The following is a 20,771-nucleotide window of genomic DNA, read 5'->3' as shown; positions in this document are numbered from 1 at the left end:
TGGGCAGGGCTGAGGGAATAATTATGTGACAAGGTCCGGAGGACAGGAGCCTAGAAGTTCCTTGAAGTTGCCAATAGGCCAGTCAAGTCAGAAAGGGTGGAAGCAGGGGACCCCACAAACTAATAACACAAAATTGCCAAAGATTAAGGACTCACGCCTCCCCACCTCCCTCTCCCAGCCTTGACCCTAATGTTGAAGGCCACCATTCCTATAGAGTGGAGAACCGGCTGTGGGACGCTTGGCTCCCAGAGGTACCTATAACTCAGATGTCCCGCCTAGGGGCCAAGGGGCCCTGGACGCCTGAGCTGGAAATACACTGCGGCAACCACTGTTTCCCTCCGTGTTTAATTCGGTATCACAGGAGCACCAATAAATAGTTCCTTCCCGCCCCTGCAATCCTCCTCCTTCCCGGGGCAGGGCCCCAAGGGCTGGCTTCCCGTAGCGGGAAGGCACCTGCAGCCCAAGACACTGCGCTCAGGCCCGCCGAGCCGCAGCACCTGCGGGATTCCCCGAGTTCCAAAGGGGCGGGCCCAGGCCTCCCGACCGCGGGCGGGGCGCGGGGGCGGGGCCTCGCGGGACGTCCCCGAGGGTGGGGCCTCAAGGGGCGTGGTTCTCATCGGCCGCGGTCACCACGACGTCCATCCAGATGCGCATGGCCTCGGGGCTGGGCGCCACCATGTAGAACAGGCGCTCGTAGGTTTTCACGCAGAACGTCAGGCGAGGGTTGGGGCTCTGCGGCAAGCAGCAGAGTGAAGATGGTTAAGGGAACCCCAGCCTCGCTCCTTCCGTGCTGTGTGGCATTGGACAAGTCACTTAGACTCTCTGAATCAGTTTCCCCATCTGTCTTCCTAAATGATGCTACCTACCTCACTGGGTTATGAAGATTAAGCGAATTAATATTTCTGGAGCTTAGGATTTGGGGAGCAGGAGGGATTTAGAAGGAAGACTCGTGTCCCCTTTCTAGCCTACCTTCTGTATTAGAAATATACGCATTCACATCCCCCCTCAAAATCTAGTTTTTTCTAGCTTGTAACTGGAAAAAGCTAATATCTACACCCCATTTATTAAGTAACTAGTTGCCAATCCTGAACTGAGTAAATACTTCACACCTATCCACTACCTGCTGTTAACCTTCTCAAGTCTGAAGAAATGGATTACGCCGTGTCCATTTTGCAGGTGAGAAAATGAAGGCTGGCTAAGGGAAGTCACTTTCCAGACGTCTCACAGCTGGGATTCCAGCCTAAGCTCTAAAAGGCCATAGTCGGTTGCTTCCCAGAGTTTTCTAAATACCACACCAGTCGCCAACATTTAGATTTCTGGCACTGCACTTCTACAAATTTCGAATATCTGAGTCCCCTAGGGCAAGAGAATATGAAATGACAAGGTGCGGTCCATTCCCATTTGGCAACTATAGGCAGAGGCTGAGAAACCATCGCCTCCCCTAGATGCTAAGAGGCTGTCTTCGTCCTCATCCATTTATTCCCAGTTTGGCATCAGAGCTTTTCAAATTTTTGCTTTAGATCTTTGGCTCCAAGAAAAGTAATAGTGGCTGGGAGCCAGAGACTGAGCTCTTAATTTTTGGTTGCTGCAGGGAAATGACCTGGTGCGCTCCTGTGTTGGATAGAGGACCCTGATGGTGTGGTGTACCCAGGGGCAAGCTAAAGCCTGCCAGCAGGGGCTCTGACCAGGAGGGCAAAGGGCACCACATGGGGGCTTCACCTTGAAGGCACAGCGTAAGTGGTCGTAATAGACTTCCTCAATGGCCTGGAAATAGATGACTCCTTTGAGCTTGGTCTCTTCCTTGTCTGATGGAGGGAGGAGGTGAGGGAGAGAAAAGCCAGTGAGAGGTGTGTGTGTATGCTTTGGAGCAGGGGTAACTAGAGCCAATTCCTGAAACTTACATTGGGGTGACGGAATGGTGGCAGAGTTTGAGGTCCCTAAGATACCCTGGTTGGGAGGTGAGTGAATGTTGAGATCAGAAGGGAGACTGGATAAGATTGGAAATGGGGTCTGGGGGGCTGCAATCCTAGGTCTCTGAGTGCCTTGGTCCTGGAGAAGAAGAGAGACTCTGGAGAGCCTCAGAATCACTGACTTGCCTGGAAAGGAATGGTGAGGAGGGGCCTGGACTCCTTCCTGGGTGTTGAGGGTGGGGGGAGGGCCTGACAATGTGGGTTTGGATTCCTCCCTGTGTCCTAGGAAAATAGGGTCTGGGGAGACAGAATTGTATAGAACTGTACCCACATTACTGAGGAGGGCTGGGCGGGGGGGTTGGATTCTGGGTGGCTAACAGGGCTGGGGATCCAGACTCCTGGCGGCTAAGAGAGAAGGGGGCAGGAGGCCAGGGCTCTTGGGTGTCTGTTGCGGAAGGCCTCAGGAATGGCCACTTCCAGGGTCTCTGGGCCCCAAGGTCCCAGGGGGCTGGCCTGGGCTTACCAGCATAGTAGGCCAGACGCCGGGCCTGGCGGTCGAAGCAGAACCACCGCTTCTTCCAGGTCTTAATGCGGCCGCCCATCTTCACCAGGGATCCACGGCAGCAGCCTCCCGACACCCTCACATGCGGGCAGCTTTCGGGACTGTGGCCCCAACGTTCTAGGTGCTGGCGGAGATCCAAGACTCGAGGGCCTGGGGGGCGGGGTGGGGGCGAGGGCGGGGCCTGGGGAGGGAAGAGAAGGGGGCGCAGCTGACATCAGAGGGTCAGGGAGGGGGTGTCCTGCAGCCAGCGGTCCTGGCCATCCTGCTCACCCGATCAGCTCACCTGCAAGGCCCTTTAAGCAGCTCTTTTCTTTCTTTCTTTCTTTCTTTCTTTCTTTCTTTCTTTCTTTCTTTCTTCTTTCTTTCTTTCTTTCTTCTTTCTTTCTTTCTTTCTTTCTTTCTTTCTTTCTTTCTTTCTTCTTTCCTTCCTTCCTTCCTTCCTTTCTTTCTTTCCTTTCTTTCTTTCTTTCTTTCTTTCTTTCTTTCTTTCTTTCTTTCTTTCTTTCTTTCTTTCTTTCTTTCTTTCTTTCTTCCTTTTTTAAAAGTTTTATTTATTCATTAGAGACACAGAGACAGGGGCAGAGACATAGGCAGAGAGAGAAGCAGGCTCTCCCGGGGGGAGCCCAATGCAGGACTCGATCCCAGGACCCTGGGATCACACCCTGAGCAGAAGGCAGATGCTCACTCAACCGCTGAGCCACCCAGGAGTCCCTAACCAACCGTTTCAACAATGCTCATCATGAGAATGATTCTGGCAGCTGCACTCAGTAACTAGGACACCCTTCCCCGGGGGGGGGGGGGGGCTTCCTTGCAGCAACAACTTGACTTCCCATGACTGCCCTTGGGACAGGGCTACTAGGAGCCCCAAGCAAACTGAGATGCAAAAAGGTAAAATGATCCAACCGAGGTCACACAGAGCTTCTAGGTGGTAGAGCTGAAACACAAACCCAGGTCTCACCCCCAGAGCTCACTCTAAAACACAAGAGGTATTCCACAGAAGCAAGGGAGCTCAGTGGGACCCTCATATACTGCGAAATACGGACCAAATAAGTGATCCATACATGAGAGCAGTTTCCACTACTGTTGTTATTGTGATGCAATCAGCGATTACTACCTGTGCTAAGAACTTTATGGGTATAATCCCTCTGCCACCTTCAGACTTTCTTGGGAGGTAAGGGAATTTTATTTGGGGGGGGGGGGGTAGGGAGGTAAGTACACCATTACCTCATTTTTACAGATGTGTGGAAACCAAGACTCAGAGAGGTTAAGTCACTAGGCCCAAGTCACACAGCTGGAGCTGATGGAACCAGGACTCGCCAGGCAGAGTGGCTATCTCAGGCGGCCAGGAAGGGGAGAATCAGGGCAATGAAAGTGTCTAGTGTGTACGAGGCCCAGCCTGATCACACTTGTTCTTCCCAAAGGATCTCTGCAAAGAATGGTAATGATCCCCACAGTCACACTGAGGTTCAGGGCAGTGTGCCTCAGACTTGAGCAGGCAGGCTGACCCCCTACAGATTTTGTTAGAATACAGCCTTGTGTTCGGTTAGGGGTGGGAGTGAGGTTCTGTGCATGCAACAAGCTCCCCAGGTGCCAATGCTGCTGGTCCAAGGACCACACCTTGGGTATTGAGGGCTGAGAAAATGAGCTGAGAAGACAGGTGACAGCAGAGCAAGAAGGGATGAGAAATAGAGATGAGACTCCCTGGATAGAGGAAGGCAGACAGAGGGGAGATACAGAGGTGGGAGCGGGATGCACAGGAGGGGAAGGAGCAGGTGGCAGTTAAAAATGCAGCTACTGGGGCCTGGAACCTTCTATGGGTCTGGCTGCCAATCCAGTTACACTAACGTTCACCAATGTGTACGAAAGGTCATACTCGTGTTGAGCACTGTGCCAAGCGATCACACTGATCGCTTTGTTTCCTCTCAAAAAAGAAACAAAACCAAAAAAACCCTTCTATTGTCCCCATTTGCCAGATGAGGCAACTGAGGCTTCTAGAGAGGACGTTACTCATGAAGGTCACCAGCAAGGATGTGGCTGACGGGGACCCCAATCCAGGAGAGCTGTTGGGCTGGGGACTTTTTTTTTTTTTTAACATTTTATTTCTTTATTCATGAGAGACAGAGAGAGAGAGAGAGGCAGAGACACAGGCAGAGGGAGAAGCAGGCTCCACGCAGGGAGCCCGAGGTGGGACTCAACCCCAGGTCTCCAGGATCAGGCCCTGGGCTGAAGGCAGTGCTAAACCACTGCGCCACCGGGGCTGCCCCTGGGCTCGGGACTCTCAACTCCACCGCTGTCCACTGTGTCACCCCCACAGTGCACCCATGCCTGCCCCTCTTGGGGCCTCAGTTTCCCATGCTGAAATTCAAGGGCTATCACCAGTGCCTTCCCCTTAGAGCCGATTCCAGGACGAGCGCGAGGTCAGGCTCTCCAATCCCATGACTATGTTTCGAGGTGAGATGCGAGAGACACACTTGCGCATGCACACAAGACAGCCAGAGGGGAACCGGAGTGAGGGTGAGGTAAGACAATGCACAAAGCAGGGGGCTGTTTAATAAATGATGATGCTCCAAAGCAGGAATGCTTCATTTTTAATGAGCTACAGTTTATCCCTGACAGCCCAGAAGGCTCCACTGCCACGCCTGCTTTATTTGACTCTCTCTGGCTCTTATCAGCACCTGACATGCTACTTATTTCACTTATTGAAGCTGCTTTTTCTTTCTAAATGCTAGTTTCCTCCAGGGCAGGGATTGTCATTTGGGTCACTGCTGTGACCCCCAGCCTACCACGCAGTAGGCACTCAATAAATATAAAGGAAGTTTATTTTTAAAAAAATAAGGAAAGGACAAATGGTTAAGAAAACAAAAAGCAGATGGGGAATAATGTGCTCACTTATGGGAAAAATAAATTCACAAAATATGGTTTGATCAGTGTATGCAGAAAAGTAAAAAAGATTTGAGGGCCACGGCGGGGGGTGGGGGGTGGGGATGGGGGGCTCAGTGGTTGAGCACCACCTTCAGCCCAGGGCGGCATGGGATCGGTTCAGCATGGGGCTCCCTGCATGGAGCCTGCTTCTCCCTCGGCCTGTGCCTCTGCCTCTTTCTCTCTGTCTCTCATGAATAAATAAATAAAATCTTAAAAAAAAAAAATATTCAAAGGGGGCACCTCAGTGGCTCAGTCGGTTAAGTGTCTGCCTTCTGCGGGGTCATGATCTGGGGGTCCTAGTATTGGGCCCTGGTTTAGCTCCCTGCTCAGTGGGGAGCCTGCTTCTCCCTCTCCCTCTGTGGCTCACCCCCCTCAGCTCTCTTCTCACGCTCTGTCTCAAATAAATAGATAACATCTTGAAAAAAAAAAAAAAAAGATTTGAAGGCTTCTCAACAAGAGGAAATACTTGCGCCTCCAGAGATACCATGGAGAGACCCTCACTTCCCCAAATTCAATAACATTTATTATGATAAAAATGTATTCCTGCTATTAGCATGGGTAAAAATATAATTTTAGTAAGGAGCTGTCAGCTAAATCCAGAATGTGTAAAATTCTGCAGGATGAATGACTCAATTTTTTTCCACAAAGAAACAGCATTTTTTTTTTTTTTTTTAAAGTAAAGAGGGAGGATTCTTAATCTCAGACACTTTGGAGACATTTTAAGTGCATTGTATCTACTTTGTTTGGATCCAGATTCAAATAACCAACCATAAGAAGACATTTCTGAGGCAAGTCAGGAGATGTGAATATGGATCACATATGATGATGTTAGAGAATTATTAATCATCCCATAAAGTATGACAGTGGCATTTTTGTTATGTTAAAAAGAAAACTCTTTTTAACTGTTTGTTTTAAATTTGGAGATACACAGTGGGGTATGGACAAAATGATACAATATCTGGAATTTGCTTTAAAATATTCCATTGCAGGGTGGAGAGTAGGTGAGGGATCAATAAAACAAAGCTGGCAAATAAAACAAGATTCAAGACTGATAACCACCAGGGAGCTTAGCTGACTCAGTTGATAGAGTGTATGACTCCTGATCTTGGGGTCATGAGTTCAAGCCCACATATGGTGTGTATAGAGATTACTAAAAATAAATAAAAATCTTTAAAGAAAGAAAAAAAGACTGATAATCACTGGAGCTTCCTGGTGAGTACACAGGAACTTATTAATCTATTCTACATATGACTATTTGGATAAGACAGATTTTTTAAAGAATGAAACAAATTTTTAAATGTTCTAAGTGTTTTTGAAAAGCCCCAGCATATAGTTGCCCTCATTCTACAGTAAGTACTGACATTGTCACCCACTTATAGAAGAGGAAACTGAGGCACAGAAGTAAAGCATGTAACCCGAGGACATGCCATGGACATAGATAACCATGATAGGAACAGAAACCAGGCCTTCTTAGTTCCCCTCCCCTTGCCAAGCCCCGGACACTTTTCTTTTGGAAGAGAGGAGAAGCTGAGAGAAGAAAAAGCCGAGGCCAGGGCAGAAACAGAGCAGGGAGGTGGGGCTGAGGGCAGGGGGCTACTGACCATGAGGGCAGGTACAGCAGGGCCTGAGGAACCTTCTTTGCTTCTTCTCAGTCCTTCCTGTGGGTTGAGGATGAAGGAGTCAATGAGGATGCTAACCAATAAGAAGCAAGGGAAAAAAGTACTGGACTCCTGGGTCTGAGGGATGAGGGACTGGAGACCTAGACTCCCTCCTGGGTCTGAGGGAGGAGGGGGCTAGAGGCCTAGACTCCTGTGTCTGAGGGAGGAGGGTACTGGGGACCTAGACTCCTGGGTCTGAGGGAGGAGGGAGCTAGAGGCCTAGACTCCTGGGTCTGAGGGAGGAGGGTACTGGGGACCTAGACTCCTGGGTCTGAGGGAGAAGGGGGCTGGAATAGGATCTCCTGACGCTAAAGAGGAGGGGTGGGGTCTCACCCGGGCCTTGAGCAGTCGCTCCCTCTCTGCCACAGCCTGCTGTAGGAGCTGCTCCATGCGGGCGATGTCTGGGTGGAGGGACCCACAGCTGGGAGGACAGAACAGAGACGGAGCAAGTTACAGTGCCCTAGCCTCTTCCCATCTCCCCACCTTCTCCCTGATGTCTCACCTGTTCCCAGGGCCACAGTTCAGCAGCTGATAGAGCGGGTGTCTCCCAGAGTCTCCTGATGCTGGTGGGAGGGCCGAGGCCCCCAGGGGTCCTGGGAGAGAAGGGCGGGGGGGGGGTAGGGGGCCAGGATTCTCCCTGTCTGAGCCCTTCCACCTCTACTCCCAGACATCCAGGCTCCTCCATCCTTGCTGCAGGAAGGGAGGAGGTACGTGGGAATGGGGGGGACCCTCACCAGTACAATGGAGGGACAGAGGTCGGGGGGATCCCCTCTGGCTGGCTCTCTCTCCCCTCTTCCGGGGCAGGCTTCCAGTCCTCTGGAGGCCAATGGAGCCCTGGAAACACACAAGACCCATGCATACAGGAAAAGAGGCTCAGTCTCAACTGTAGGTCGGAGGACTGCCAAGGAAAAGCAGTAGCTCCTTGGCTCAGATCAGAAAGCTACTGTGAACACGATGCTGGGTGAAAGCAGCTAGTCACACAGGACCACACGGCGCAACGTGCAGAAGGGGCAGATCTAGAGACAGGAAGTAGATTAGTGGTTGCCAGGCCTTGTGGGGTGGAGGGGAATTGAGGGGTGAGAGCTAGAGGATTCAGGGTTTCTTCTGGGCATGATGAACATACTCTAAAATGGAGTGTGGGGATGGCTGCACATTCTGTGAATATACAAAGAAAACCACTGAATTGTACACTTTAAATGGGTGAATTGTAGCATATGTAAATTATATCCCATAAGACTGTAAAAAAAAAAAAAAAAAAAAAAGCCCATCACGTTGGTGTGGATGTGGGAAACCCATAAGCTCTCTCACAATGCTGGGGGTGGGGGTTGGATTCTATTGGAATAACCTTTATAGAGGCCAATTTGGGTCTTCTTATTTTTATTTATTTTAGATTTTTTTAATTTTTAAATTTTTTATTTTTTTAATTTGAGATAGTGAGCAAGCGAGAGAGTGCAAGAGCACAAGCCAGGGGAGAGGCAAAGACAGAGAAAGTAGCAGGCTCCCCGCTGAGCAGAGAGCCTGACAGGATCCTGAGATCATGACCTGAGCCAAAGGCAGACACTTAACTGACTGAGCCAGCCAGGTGCCCTGGCTCTTTTTATTTTTAAAATGGAAATTGCATAAACATTTGGGTCTCAATTCCACTTCTAGGCCTCTATACTATGGACACACTCCTAACATGTGCAAAATGACTTGAGTTTCAGATTGTTCCCTGCAAATGCCTAGGAGCTACCCCATCAGAAGGAGATGAAGTAAATAAACCAGCCACCATCCACACCCCAGAAAATGCTCCCACATATAAAAGGAGGAGGATGCTCTTTTCTTTCTATCCAGAGAGGAAATAATCTCTAAGACAAAAGCAAATGCAGAACCGTGCAAAGAATGTACTAGTATGCATAAAAAGATGGCAAAAAGGGCAGCCCCGGTGGCTCAGAGGTTTAGCGCTGCCTTCAGTCCCGGGCGTGATCCTGGAGACCCAGGATTGAGTCCCACTTCGGGCTCCCTGCATAGAGCCTGCTTCTCCCTCTGCCTGTGTCTCTGCCTCTCTTTGTGTCTCTCATGAATAAATAAATACAATCTTTAAAAAAAAAAAAAAGGATGGCAAAAGTACATTTATGACAGGCTATAGAAATACAGAATATCTCCAGGAAGACTCAAGAAACTGGCAACCTGGGGCTGTCCCCAGGAGGTGAATGCAATGGATGGAGACAATGGTGGGAGAGCCATCTCTCTAAATATCCTGCCATACCCTCCAAACTTTGAATGAGGGGAATGTTGGCTTTCTAAAAAAATAAACATGACAGCCAAATGTAGCCTGTGCTCTCAGACCAGAAAAAAAAAAAACTGGGGTTTTGTTTCATTTTGTTTTTGCTAGTAAAACAATAGGGGGACAGCTGACAAAATATAAATAAGATCTGGTTATTTCAATAATATTATCTCAACATTAGTTTCCTGAATTTGATCACTGCAGTGTGGTTATGTAAGAGTGGCCTTGACCTTAGGTAATAAATGTAGAAGTATTTTAGGGTAAGGGGAAATCATGCTGCAGAAAAGAATAATAAAGTGTCCGTGCACATGCACACAATGTGTGTGTGGAAGAGAGAGAGAGAGAGAGAGAGAGAGAAAGAGAGAACAGTGAGAAAGAAAAACAAAGCAAATGTCCAATGTGGTAAAATGTTCATTACAGAACCTGAAGGCCCAGTATATAGGTATTCTTTCTACTGTTTCTGTAATTTTTCTTGTCTTACATTATTTCAAAATAAAAAGTTACCAAAAAATGAAAATAAACTTAATTGAGAGTAATGAAGAAATAAAACGCAAAGCATTTTAAAAAGAAAAAACAACTCTGAGTGGATAATAAAGAATACAAATGGGGCTCTTGGCTGGCTCAGTAGGAAGAGCGTAGGACTCCTGATATTTGGATTGTGAGTTCAAGTCCCACACTGGGTATAGAGATTACTTAAAAATAAAATTAGGGCAGCCCCAGTGGCGCAGCGGTTTAGTGCTGCCTTCAGCCCAGGGTGTGATCCTGGAGACCTGGGATCAAGTCCCACGTAAGGCTCCCTGCGTGGAGCCTGCTTCTCCCTCTGCCTGTCTCTCTCTCTGTGTGTCTCTCTCTGTGTCTCTCTCTCTCCCCCTGTGTGTCTCTAATAAATAAATAAAATCTTTTTTAAAAAATTAAATTATTTTAAAAAAGAATAACAAAAATAATACATTGCATAAAGTGAGTACCAATAAGGATACTCACTGCCATTTGTCACAAGGCTTCAAATATATTTGATTTGTGAGATAATAATAGCAAAGGAAAAATCAAATTGGTTACCTTGGGAAGGATGCAACAGAACCAAGTCTTTATTTTGAAGACTGGTGAGTAAAGTGAAATCAGCAAGCATGAGCATCTTTCCTGCATTTTCTACAAAAACCATGCCCCCGGGTAACCAAATAGTAAAGAAAGGCGGGATGCCTGGGTGGCTCAGCGGTTGAGCGCCTGCCTTCAGCCCAGGGCATGATCCTGGAGTCCTGGGATCGAGTCCCACATTGGGCTCTCCGCAGGGAGCCTGCTTCTCCCTCTGCCTGTGTCTCTGCCTCTCTCTGTGTCTCTCATTAAAAAAAAAAAAAGTAAAGGAAGACAAGCCTCTACAGAAGTATTTTAATGAATAAATGAGGAGGAATATCAGGTTGGAAGTGGAGTACTTTAGATCCCTCGGATAAGGAGATAAGGCGCCGATGCCAGAGAAAGAGAAACAGGCAAATGGCCCCCAGCAAGACTTGCACAATGCTGACCTTGCACCTGCTCGGGCACCCTGCAGCCAACTTTACATGATGCAATCAGCAGACCCTGCCTGGGAAACTCTACAAAACAGCCATCTGGTGTCTTCACCAAATAAATTACAAGAGGGACAGAAAAAGAAACGGAGGGGAATGCTATAAAGACTTAAAATATATAGCCACTAAAAAAAAAGAAAGAAAGAAAAAGAAAAGAAGAGTAAACTATAGTATTTAGGGACAGACACTTAACTGGTTGAACTTCATATTTTTTTCTTAAAGATTTTGCTTATTTATTTGAGAGAGAGCATGAGCAGGGGTTGAAGGACAGAGGGAGAGGGGGATGCAGACTCCCTGATGAGCAGGGCGCCAGCCTGATGCAGGGCTTGATCGCTGGACCCTGAGAGATCATGACCCAAACAGACGGCAGACACTTAACTGACTGAGCCACCCATGCGCCCCTGAACTTTAAAGAAATATAAGATACTACTATAAATGTCAGACCAGCAGCCATTCTCCAGGAGGCATGTGGTGTGTTTCCGGAGTGGCTGCCAGTTTTGCCTCCTGATACAGCTGGCAGTTCCAGGGTGTTCCCATATAATAATTAAGCTGGGTGTGTGTTCCATGTGATTTTCTATACTCATGTTATCTTTAATAAAAAAAAAAAAAGTTTGACAAAATAGCAACAGCAAGTATTTATCAAGTGCTCATTCCATGCCTAACGGCATACCTGGCACCTTGTAGAGCCACCGAAGTTTCTAAAAAGCCCAGGGAGCTGGGAAAGTTTTGCTCCCCTTCGCAGGGAGGACCCTGAGTCCTGAGCCCCTGTGCCTCTTCACTCTTTCCTCGCTTCAATCACTATTCCCAGCACTTCCTCACTGAGACCTGAGATATCTGGCACTGAGGCAACAAGGGGGGGGTGAGGGGGACCCAAGCTTTGTCTGCATGGCGCTTATGTTGTAGGAACTGAATAAACTATCATACAAATAACTGTATCATTAGAAATTGCTGTGAGCAGAGAGAATAAAGTGTCATAATAGAGGATCAGCTTCTAACTGGGAGACCAGGGATAGCCTTCTGGACACTTGACCCTAAGGCCCAAAGAATGAGAGTTGGTGGGGAAGACTGAGGAGAACAGTGTTCCAGGTAGAAGGAGCAGCAAATGCAAAGGCCCTGGGGCAGGAGCAAATAGGGAATGTTGGCAGGTCAGGGCTCCTGCAGCTATAGCAGAGTGTATGTGGGGGACAGTGGTGAGAGGCGGCAGAGGCCAGATCATGCAAGGGACCCACAGGCTCAGGTGGGGAGGCTCAGGAGGCTGCTGACAGCTCTAGGTGGGGGAGGACTGAAGGAGGGGTCGAGATCACTGGCTGTTGTGTGGGGAAGAGATTGTTGAGAGACAAAAAGTAAGATGAAGACATAGTGAAGAGGCTGGTTTAGGGTCACAAAATCAGAGATGAGGGTGAGAGTGGGTGGAAGAAGGGTGCTCATAATTACGATAATACTAATAATTGTAATGATCATTAGAGTGACAGCAGCACTAAACACCAACTACGTGCCAGGCACCATGCTAAGCACTTTAGCCATCAACCAGTGGGTGCTGTTGTTGTTCACATTTGTCAGCTAAGTAAACTGAGGCAAAAAGATGTGTCTTGGGGGAACCTGGGTGGCTCAGCGGTGGAGCGTCTACCTTCAGCTCAGATCGTGATCCTGGGTCCCAGGATCGAGTCCCTCATTGGGCTCCCTGCATGGAGCCTGCTTCTCCCTCTGCCTGTGTCTCTGTCTCTCTCTCTGCATCTCTAGTGAATAAATAAGTAAAATCTTAAAAAGCAGCAGAACAGGTGTTTGAACCCAAGCAGCGTCAGTACCCTGGCACAACACGTGATCCTGGAAAGAAGGGTAAAATCTGAGACTTACGGGACTTGGAGGGACCAAGAGGAAGGAGTGAGGAGTCCTTTGTTAATTCACACACTCATTCATCCACTTGTGTATGTTTACCTGGCCAGGTAAGTAAATACTCCCTGGGCTCTTTGTGTGCCCTGCGGTCCCCAGCCGTGTCCCCTGAGCCAACGCTAGCCACGATGCCCTCCTGCATTCCGAGGGACTCCAGAGACACCCTTGCCTCCTGGAAGGCACTGGTTGTGGGAAGCAGGCAGACTGGGCTCAAACCCAGCTCGGCCACTTCCGGGGGCTGTGACTTTGGCAAGTCCTGTCTTCTGAGGTTTGAGTCCCCCTCTGTAAAGTGGGCAATGTCCCACCACCCTGCTGTAGTTGATGCAAAGATTAAATGAGGGACCTCATGCAAAGCACACAGGAGAGTGCCTGGGATGGCCTCCCCAGGTGGCACCCAGGTGCAAGGTGGGCATGGGATCCACACCCATGGGCACACGGTCTGTGGCAGCCAATAACCCAGGTCACAACTCCATAGGAATGGACCTGGCTTCCCAGCAAGTATTTATACATAGGCAATTTACTTTTAAGGGTCATATTTACCATAAGTCATGTTGCCCAGGAACGCAGCTGATGCTTCACCTTTATCAGGCTTCCAGGGGAACCAGCTGGAAAGTTAATTTCCCCAGGCAGAAAATCTGCAAGCCCTTTACCCAGATAATAATGGAGACCTACTTTGGGGGGTTGTTCTGAGCAAAGAATGAAATATTTTCACATTTTGTAGATTGATAGATCTCACAATACACATATTAAGTTAAACCACACCCGGCTGCCAAAAATGACCCCTTCCCATGTCCAAATAATATCAATTCTATGCTCTGCCTCTGTTTCTTTACCTATAAGATGCAGGCAAGAAGCTAGCTGATGGTACCGTTGCAAAGACAAATGGGTGAATACGTGCGAGGCACTTAAAACAGTGCCTGGCACACGCTCAAGACTCAACAAATGTCAGCTGTCATCGTTATTCCTGTTTATAGTGTTATCTTGAGAGTCATTAAAAATGACGAGGCAGCTCTAAATATATCAGTAGAAGACAGTCTCCACGATCGAGTGTTAGGTTAGAAAAATCAAAGCCAACAAGTAGCTTATACAGGCATTTTTGAAGAAAAGTTTGCATAAGAGCTACCAATTTGGGGGCCCCTAGGTGGCTCAGTTGGTTAGCATCTGCCTTTGCCTTAGGTCATGATCTCAGGGACCTGGGATCAAGCCCCACATCAGACTCTCTGCTCAGTGGGGAGCCTGCTTCTCCCTCTCCTCCCAGCTCGTGTTCTCTCTATCTCTGTCGCTATCTCTCTCTCTCTCAAATAAATAAAATCTTAAAAAAAAAAAGCTACCAACTACCAATTTCTAAGTGCTTAGTTGTGCGTCCACACAACTAAAACAAAACTCTTCACCTAGCATTCAGCCTCTGCCTCCTGCACAGCACTCTGATGCTCTCTACTCGGTTTCATTTGAAAGAGTTAGTAACAATGAATGTCGTATGCCGTTAATAAATGGGGAGCCCCGGTTTTAAGGAGATCTAGAAGGAGGGGTACCCAAGAAAGCATTGCTGGGGATGGGGCTGTGGGCCAGTGGGGTGGAAAGAGGGTGCCTTCTTATCAACACGCCCTATTTGGCTGCTTTTGAAATTTACTCCTGGATGTACCCAGTCCCATTCTGTCAGGGAAGTGGTGGGGTGTCAGGAAGAAGAAAGAGAATCAGTAAGTAAAGCTTGAGCCTAACAAAAAATCAAAATACCCCTCGTTCATCCTTTCCTCTCCCCCAGTCTCCCATGGTGGAGAAAGCCACAGGGAAAGTTCTGGAGATGCAGTGACAGAGAGAAAGTCACATGGGGGACCAGAGGCAGTGGGGGAAGGTACCTGCAGGGAGCTGTGAACAGAGAAGAGGCAGGAGGAAGTGGTGGAGGCAGTGTGGGCGGTGGGGTCCTGGTACACCAGCAACTGGCGGTCTGTCTTCTGGGTGATCAGGAGCTTTGGGAGAGGGGTTGAAGGTTAATGGGAGCTGGAATGATCCCAGAGGACCCACCAGTTCCCAGAAGATCTGGCCCTTGTCTCCAGTGTCAACCTATTCCTCAGATGGAAAAACAAAGGCTCAAGGTCACAAGAGAGCTGGCCTGGGATCTTAGGAAGCAAGGACCGTGGGAGAGACTACAGGTTCCCTGAGGAGGAGGGACTGGGGGCCTGAATTCCTGGGACCCAAAGATAAAAGGGTTTAAGGGTAGGGAATTGTGAACCCCAAGGGAGAAGGGGTCTGGGGGCCCGGACTCCTGAGGGAGGAAGAAGAGTTTGGGGGATGGTCTCCTGGGTCTGAGGAGGAGGGGCTGAGAGGCACAGGAAATCCCCATACCTTAGTGAGGGCCTGGCTGGACTCAGAGAAGTTCCTGCCCGGGGTTCTCTGAAGGCAATTAAGCTCGAGCAGTCGGTTCCGCTCCTAATAGAGGAGCAAGTTATCACTGGCTGGCACCTTGCAGCATCGGAATGGGCCATCCCAGCCGCCTTCTCTGATGCCAGGAGACATCCTGGGGTGCTGAGTGGTGATGAGAGGCCCCAGAGGGACAGTTGGACAGGTCTCCTTGGAGCACGTACCTGTGTCAGGGCCTGAAGGGCCTCCTCCTTCTTCTGGCTCAGCCCCCTGCTCTCAGCTGCCATCTGCTCCCCCAGAGACTTGAGCTGCTCCTCTAAGACCTGGATCCGGCGCTGCAGGGCACAGCCCGGGGCCCTGGTTACTCAGCAGCCCCCGGGTTTCCAGTTGGCTCCCCTAGAGCCAAGTCCTCCTCGAGAGCCTGGGGTATGCTGGACCCCATAACAGAGACCCGGGGACCTGGGTGCCCAGGCAGGAGTGGGGGTTAGGGGCTCAGAGTTATGTTCTCCTGGCACCTTTCTTCCCTTTTGGGGATCCAGGAGAAACCTGGGGTGAGTTGGAGGGGATGGAGGATCTGATGCTCAGACAGAGATGGAGAGAGGCAGAGAAGACCCAGAGAGAGTTGTGGAGGACAGAGAGTCCAATCAGAATAGAGACAAAAACAAAGGACCAAGACCGCCCCCCAGAAGAAGAGGTAAGAGAGGAGACAAGGCACAGACAAGACAGACAGAGGGAGAAGAGAGAGTGACAAAAAAAAAAAAGAGTGACAAAGAGAAAGTCCAGAAATGGGGGTGGGGAAAGGAGCCACTCGTCCCAATCGAGGGGTTCAGATCCCAGCTCTATCCTCTACAAACTGAGTGGCCCTGGGAAAGGTTACTTGAGCATCTTGACCTTCAGTTTCTTTATTCATAAAGTCTGGGGGGGGAGAGTCAGATTGGCCCCCTCTGATTCTCGTAAGGACTCGATGAGTAAAGACTCATGAAACATTTAGGACCATGCCCAGCACATTGTAAATGCTCCATAAATGTCCATGACTGTCATAAACTCTTCTGAAGACCGTGACGCAGGTGGGAAATGAGGGCAGGGCAAGGGCCAGACCTGGAATGGAGGAGTCAGAGGGCAGAGGCGAGGGAGGAAGGGGTGGCCCAGCCTGACTCACCCTGTGCTGTGCCACACTGGCCTGGAGCTCCCGGACCTTGGGGTCTCCTGCCCGGGCCCCAGGGCTGTCCTGGTCCTCCTCCTCCCGCCGGCTCTCCTGCTCCAACTGCTGGAACTCCAGGTCCTCATATGCACGCTGGGCCGCATCCAGCTGTTCCCTCATCTGTGGGTGGGATTGCAGGACCTGGAGAGGTCTGGACCGCCCCCCGGGACCCAGGGCAGGTAGGTGGGCCAGGACCAGGAGTCCTGGTCAAGGAGGGAAGAGGGGCCTGGTTACCAGGTCCCTGAGAGGATGCGGAGGGCCCTCACCTCCTGCACTCCCTGCAGAAGCCGCTCACGCTGGTCCTCCGGCTGTGAGTCAAGCTGCCCCTGGGCCTCCTGGAGTCTCTGCCGAAGACCCTCCACACGATCCCGCTCCTGGATCAGCTGCCTCTGCTCCTGAAAGGACACCCAGGTTCCCAGCCTCAGTCTGGACACAGGAAGAGAACAGAGGCCGGCATGGGCCAGGCTACCCGGATCGTGAGACCCAGCCTGGGTGAGCGCTCCAAGAGTACAGGGACTCCCCGTCTGTCTGTCTGGTTCACTCTTTTTTTCTTTTTAAGATTTTATTTTTATTTTTTTAAGATTTTACTTATTTGAGAGAGGGAGGGAGTGAGAGACTACAAGTGCAGGGGGAAGAGGGACAGGGATATCCCACCGAGCAGGGATCCCAATGCAGGGTTCAATACCAGGACCCTGGGATCATGACCTGAGCCAAAGGCAGACACTCAACCACTGAGCCTTCCAGGCGCCCCCATCTAGTTCACTCTTGTACAGGCTGGGACAATCAGGACAGTGAAACACTGACTGGGGCACCTGGGTGACTCAGTGGTTGAGCATCTGCCGTTGGCTCAGGTCATGACCCTGGGATCCTGGGATCGAATCCTGCACTGGGCTCCCCAGAGAGAGCCTGCTTTTCCCTCTGCCTATGTCTCTGCCTCTCTCTGTGTGTCTCAAATAAATAAATACATACACACATACATACATAAAAATCTTAAAGAAAAGAAAAGAAAACAGAGACTACGGAAACCAAAAGTGAGGAGCAATGTGTACCGGGATGATCCAAGGCTTCCTGGAGGTGAGGATTTTAAGATAAGCCTCAAAAATCAGGGAACAATTAGACCTGGGGAGAGAGAAGGAGCTGGAAGGGCACTTGAGGCTGAGGGCACAGTGCAGCACAGATGCATAGTAGTTGAAAAGCATAGGAAGTTTCAGGGGTAAAGCCTGGTCAGAGAGGAAGATGTGGTGGGGCGGTAGCCACGAGGAGCACAGAGGGAGGAGGTGACAGTGGAAAGGCAGGGACGGTGAGCTCCTGTCTGGTTTGGCCAACCAGGCTGAGGAGCCCTTATCCTGGGGCAACAGGACTAGAGAGAGAGTCAGGGAGCTGAAAGAACTGGGCATGTTATCTGACAGCAGGTTTGGGGCTGGAAAGAGGGAGGTGTCCAGAGCTGTGTGCCTGTTTTTAAAAACACTATCACCATATCATTATCACACCTTATGAATGAATTGATTCTCAAAGAATTTACAGACAATACCAGGTCTCAGATTGGCTTTTAAAACTGGGGTTGGGGGGCAGGGGGCGCCTGGGTGTCTCCGTTGGCTGAGTGTCTGCCCTCAGCTCAGGTCAGGATCTCGGGGTCCTGGGATAGAGCCCAGCGTGGGGCTCCCTGCTCAATGGGGAGCCTGCTTCTCCCTCTCCCACTCATGGCTCTCTCAAATAAATAGATAAATAAATAAAACCTTAAAACAAAACAAAACTGGGGATGGGGAAGCAAATGGAGGGACATGAAACAAGAATGGAAGATCAATTACCGCTGAAGCTGGCGAGCATACCACATGGCCACCCACCTGACTACTCTGTGGGTTTGACATTTTTCACAATATGACATTCAAAGAGCACAGAGAGGGGGCAAAGGAAGAGACCCCAATGTGTCAGGCCTCAGAATCATGGTCCGGGAGGGAGGAGGAAAACAAGGAGCATCTACCCACCCCCCACCCCCAGCCCCAGTATCCCTTTGGGGAATGGGGCTCAAGTCCCAAGGGCACCACCAGGAATATCCGTCGGACAAGGAAGGACACTGATGGTGAAGATCCGGCAGGACACACTGACCTGTTCCCGCTGCTCGTGGCTGCCCTGCTCCGTGTCCACCTGCTGTCCCAGCAGCTCCCGGAGCTGCTCCTCCTCGCGCCGGGCAGCCACCCGCTCCCCAGCCAGCTCGCCCCGCAGAAGGGCCACTTCCACCTCCATCTGTGGGGAGGATGTAGGCGCTGAGGCCCAGAGGCCTGGGTCCGAGGAAGGAGGAGGCTGGGGACTCAGACTCCTGGGTCCACGTGGGGTGTGCCTGGGGGTCTGAGCTCCCGGATTCCGAGGGAGGATAGGGCTGGAGGCCTAAGGGTCGGATTCCGCGGGAGGCAGGGCGGGGTCGGGAGCTCGGCCTTGAGGGCTCCCCTTGAGCCGGGGCCAGACTGCCCACGAGGTCCGCAGGCTCACCTCGATCCTCAGCTCCTTCCTCTGGCGCTGCAGCTCCTTCACTCGCTGCTCCATCAGGGCCACGCGGGTCAGCGCCTCGAGCTGCTGCTCTCGAAGCCGCCGTGCGGCCCCCCGCACCCCCTCCCCGGGCGGGGAGGATGCGGGGGGCGTGGCCGGGGTCCGTGCCGGGGGCGGAGCCTCCCCCTGAGGGTGGAGGGGGCGTGGTCAAGAGGAGAGGCCGGGTCTCTGCCGTCGCGAGGCAGGTCGGTTCCCCCAGCACTCCGGGGCTGGGGGTCTGGTCAGCCCCAGTCGGCCGCCACGCCCGTTTACTCGAGTGGGGGAGGGTGCAGGCGCGGGAGCCCCCCACCCGGCCGAGAGGAGACCCAGGGGCCTGCAGTTCGGGACGGGGTACGCAGCCGACTCCAGGAAGATCCCGTTTTCGCTACCCAGGTCCCATTCTCTTGACATCGCGTCCCGGTGGACCTGGGTCTCTCTCCCTGTCTCCCCAGGTCGCTCTGAGTCTTCCCCCCGTTTCTCTGGGTTTTGTCTCTCCGACTCCGTATCTGTCTCCGAGTCTCCAGGTCTCTCCCTTTCAGAGTATTTCCCTTCGAGCATCTCTGTCCTTTGTTTCTGGGTCCCTGTCTGTGTCCCTATCCCCATCTCTCTGTGTCTCTGTCTCTCTTGGGTCCTTGTCTCTCGGTCTCCCTGTGTCCAGGTGTCTCTCCCGGCTCTCTATACCTGTCCCTCTGTGTCTGTCACGGCTGGCCCCTGCCTTTCCCTCTGGGCCCGTGACCCCTCCTTCGCCCTCCAGCTCCCTCACCGCGTCGCGGCTGCTCTCCGTGCTGCTGCCTTCTCCCACTTCTTCCTCTTCCTCAGCCTGCTGCTCAGCTCCTCGGCCGCTCGGAAGCTCCTTCACTGGCTGGGGCTCCTCCGGGGCCGCGGGCGCCTCCGGCTCGTGGGGGTCCTCGGGGTGCACGTGAGGCTGTGCAGCCCCTTGGGGCCGGGCCTCCGCGTCGCCCTCCGAGACCGGAGGCGGCTGGCCCCCCTCCTCCGGGCCGCTCGGCGTCCCCATGGCCGCTGGGCGCTCCGGCGGAGTGGGCGGGCCCCCGAGTTTCCGGGGGCGTGGCCTGGCAGCGTGGGGGTGCGGCCCACGAGGCCCGAGCAACTCCCGATCCGCCAGCGCTGGGAAAGAGCTCCAGGAGGCGGGGCCTAAGAGATCAAAGGCTGCAACTGAGCGCCCCGGGGGCGTGGCCTGGAGTTTCTAGGGGCGGGGTTCGGTGGTTCCCAGGGCGCCACACCCCCGAAGGCCGGATCGGAATTTGAGTCGGGGTCTTAGCACGCCCCCTACTGGCCTTTCCCCTCCCACCCAGGTGTCCAGCCCTGTACCCTCCCAGCAACCCCCAGCGAATCCCTTGGAGCACTCCAGAGCGATCGCATCTCCTCCCTCCCGGACTCCGGCGTCCGGGATCCCGCACCCTCCTTTCCCGAGCCTGGTAGACTTGGCCCCGACTCCACTGCGGGGGGATCAGCGCCCACGCCGTCGCACTCAGAGATCCAGGAGTCTGGGCTCCTACTTTCTCTCCCCGAACTAACCAAGAGTCTGCGTCCTCTGCTCCTCCCGGGGGCTAGATTCCCAAACTCCAGCCTCCCTTCTCCCCGAGGGAGCCCAGAAGGCCGTCTCCAGCCCCCTCCTTCCCCGCAGCCCCGGCCCCCTCACCTGCTCAGGATTCGGCGTGTTTCCCTCTGCGCTCGGGGCGCAGCCTGTTCTGTCTACGGGACAGGTGGCTGGGGAAGAGGCAGGAGAGAGAAGCTGCTCTGTCCCCCTCCCCAGCAGCCCGGAAGTGGAGGGGGGGACAACAGGTCCAACTGCTCCCGAGGGAGGAGGGAGCGACCAGTTTGCCCCGCCCGCGGCCGCGGCATCCGGCCATCCCGGCCCCACCAGCCCCACCAGCCCCACCCTCGGAAAACCCAGCATCGCG

General features: G+C 52.0%; 1 protein-coding gene across 2 annotated transcripts; it reads right to left on the bottom strand.

Annotated features, from left to right (window-relative positions):
- Positions 1–326: 326 nt before the first annotated feature.
- On the bottom strand, positions 327–20,647 carry PHLDB3 (pleckstrin homology like domain family B member 3). 2 transcript variants are annotated; one of them, XM_025424765.3, is made up of 16 exons: positions 20,510–20,646; positions 19,613–20,001; positions 18,814–18,996; positions 18,433–18,570; positions 16,593–16,721; positions 16,285–16,446; positions 15,350–15,460; positions 15,111–15,194; positions 14,624–14,734; positions 7,787–7,886; positions 7,555–7,645; positions 7,386–7,473; positions 6,996–7,052; positions 2,434–2,653; positions 1,720–1,805; positions 327–732 (listed from the first exon to the last, which is right to left on the bottom strand). In XM_025424765.3, exons 2-16 carry the CDS (start codon positions 19,862–19,864, stop codon positions 598–600), a joined length of 1,947 nt encoding a protein of 648 aa, XP_025280550.1. In that variant the 5' UTR covers positions 19,865–20,001; positions 20,510–20,646; the 3' UTR covers positions 327–597. The 2 variants fall into 2 exon arrangements, with proteins under 2 accessions (XP_025280550.1, XP_048950420.1); XM_049094463.1 differs by lacking the exon at positions 1,720–1,805 and having other exon boundaries at positions 20,510–20,647.
- Between the last annotated feature and the right edge of the window lie 124 nt (positions 20,648–20,771).

The sequence above is a fragment of the Canis lupus genome, chromosome 1 (assembly GCF_003254725.2).
Source record: "Canis lupus dingo isolate Sandy chromosome 1, ASM325472v2, whole genome shotgun sequence".
Taxonomy (NCBI): Eukaryota; Metazoa; Chordata; class Mammalia; order Carnivora; family Canidae; genus Canis; species Canis lupus.
This window is presented reverse-complemented; position numbering and strand designations above follow the sequence as displayed.

Coding starts and splice junctions, on each gene's coding strand:
- PHLDB3 (XM_025424765.3), bottom strand. CDS start 19,864: ATGGGGACGCCGAGCGGCCCGGAGGAGGGGGGCCAGCCGCCTCCGGTC. Junction 18,997..19,612: donor CGGAGAGCAGCCGCGACGCG/GTGAGGGAGCTG, acceptor CTCCACCCTCAG/GGGGAGGCTCCGCCCCCGGC. Junction 733..1,719: donor ACTTACGCTGTGCCTTCAAG/GTGAAGCCCCCA, acceptor TGCTTGCCGCAG/AGCCCCAACCCTCGCCTGAC.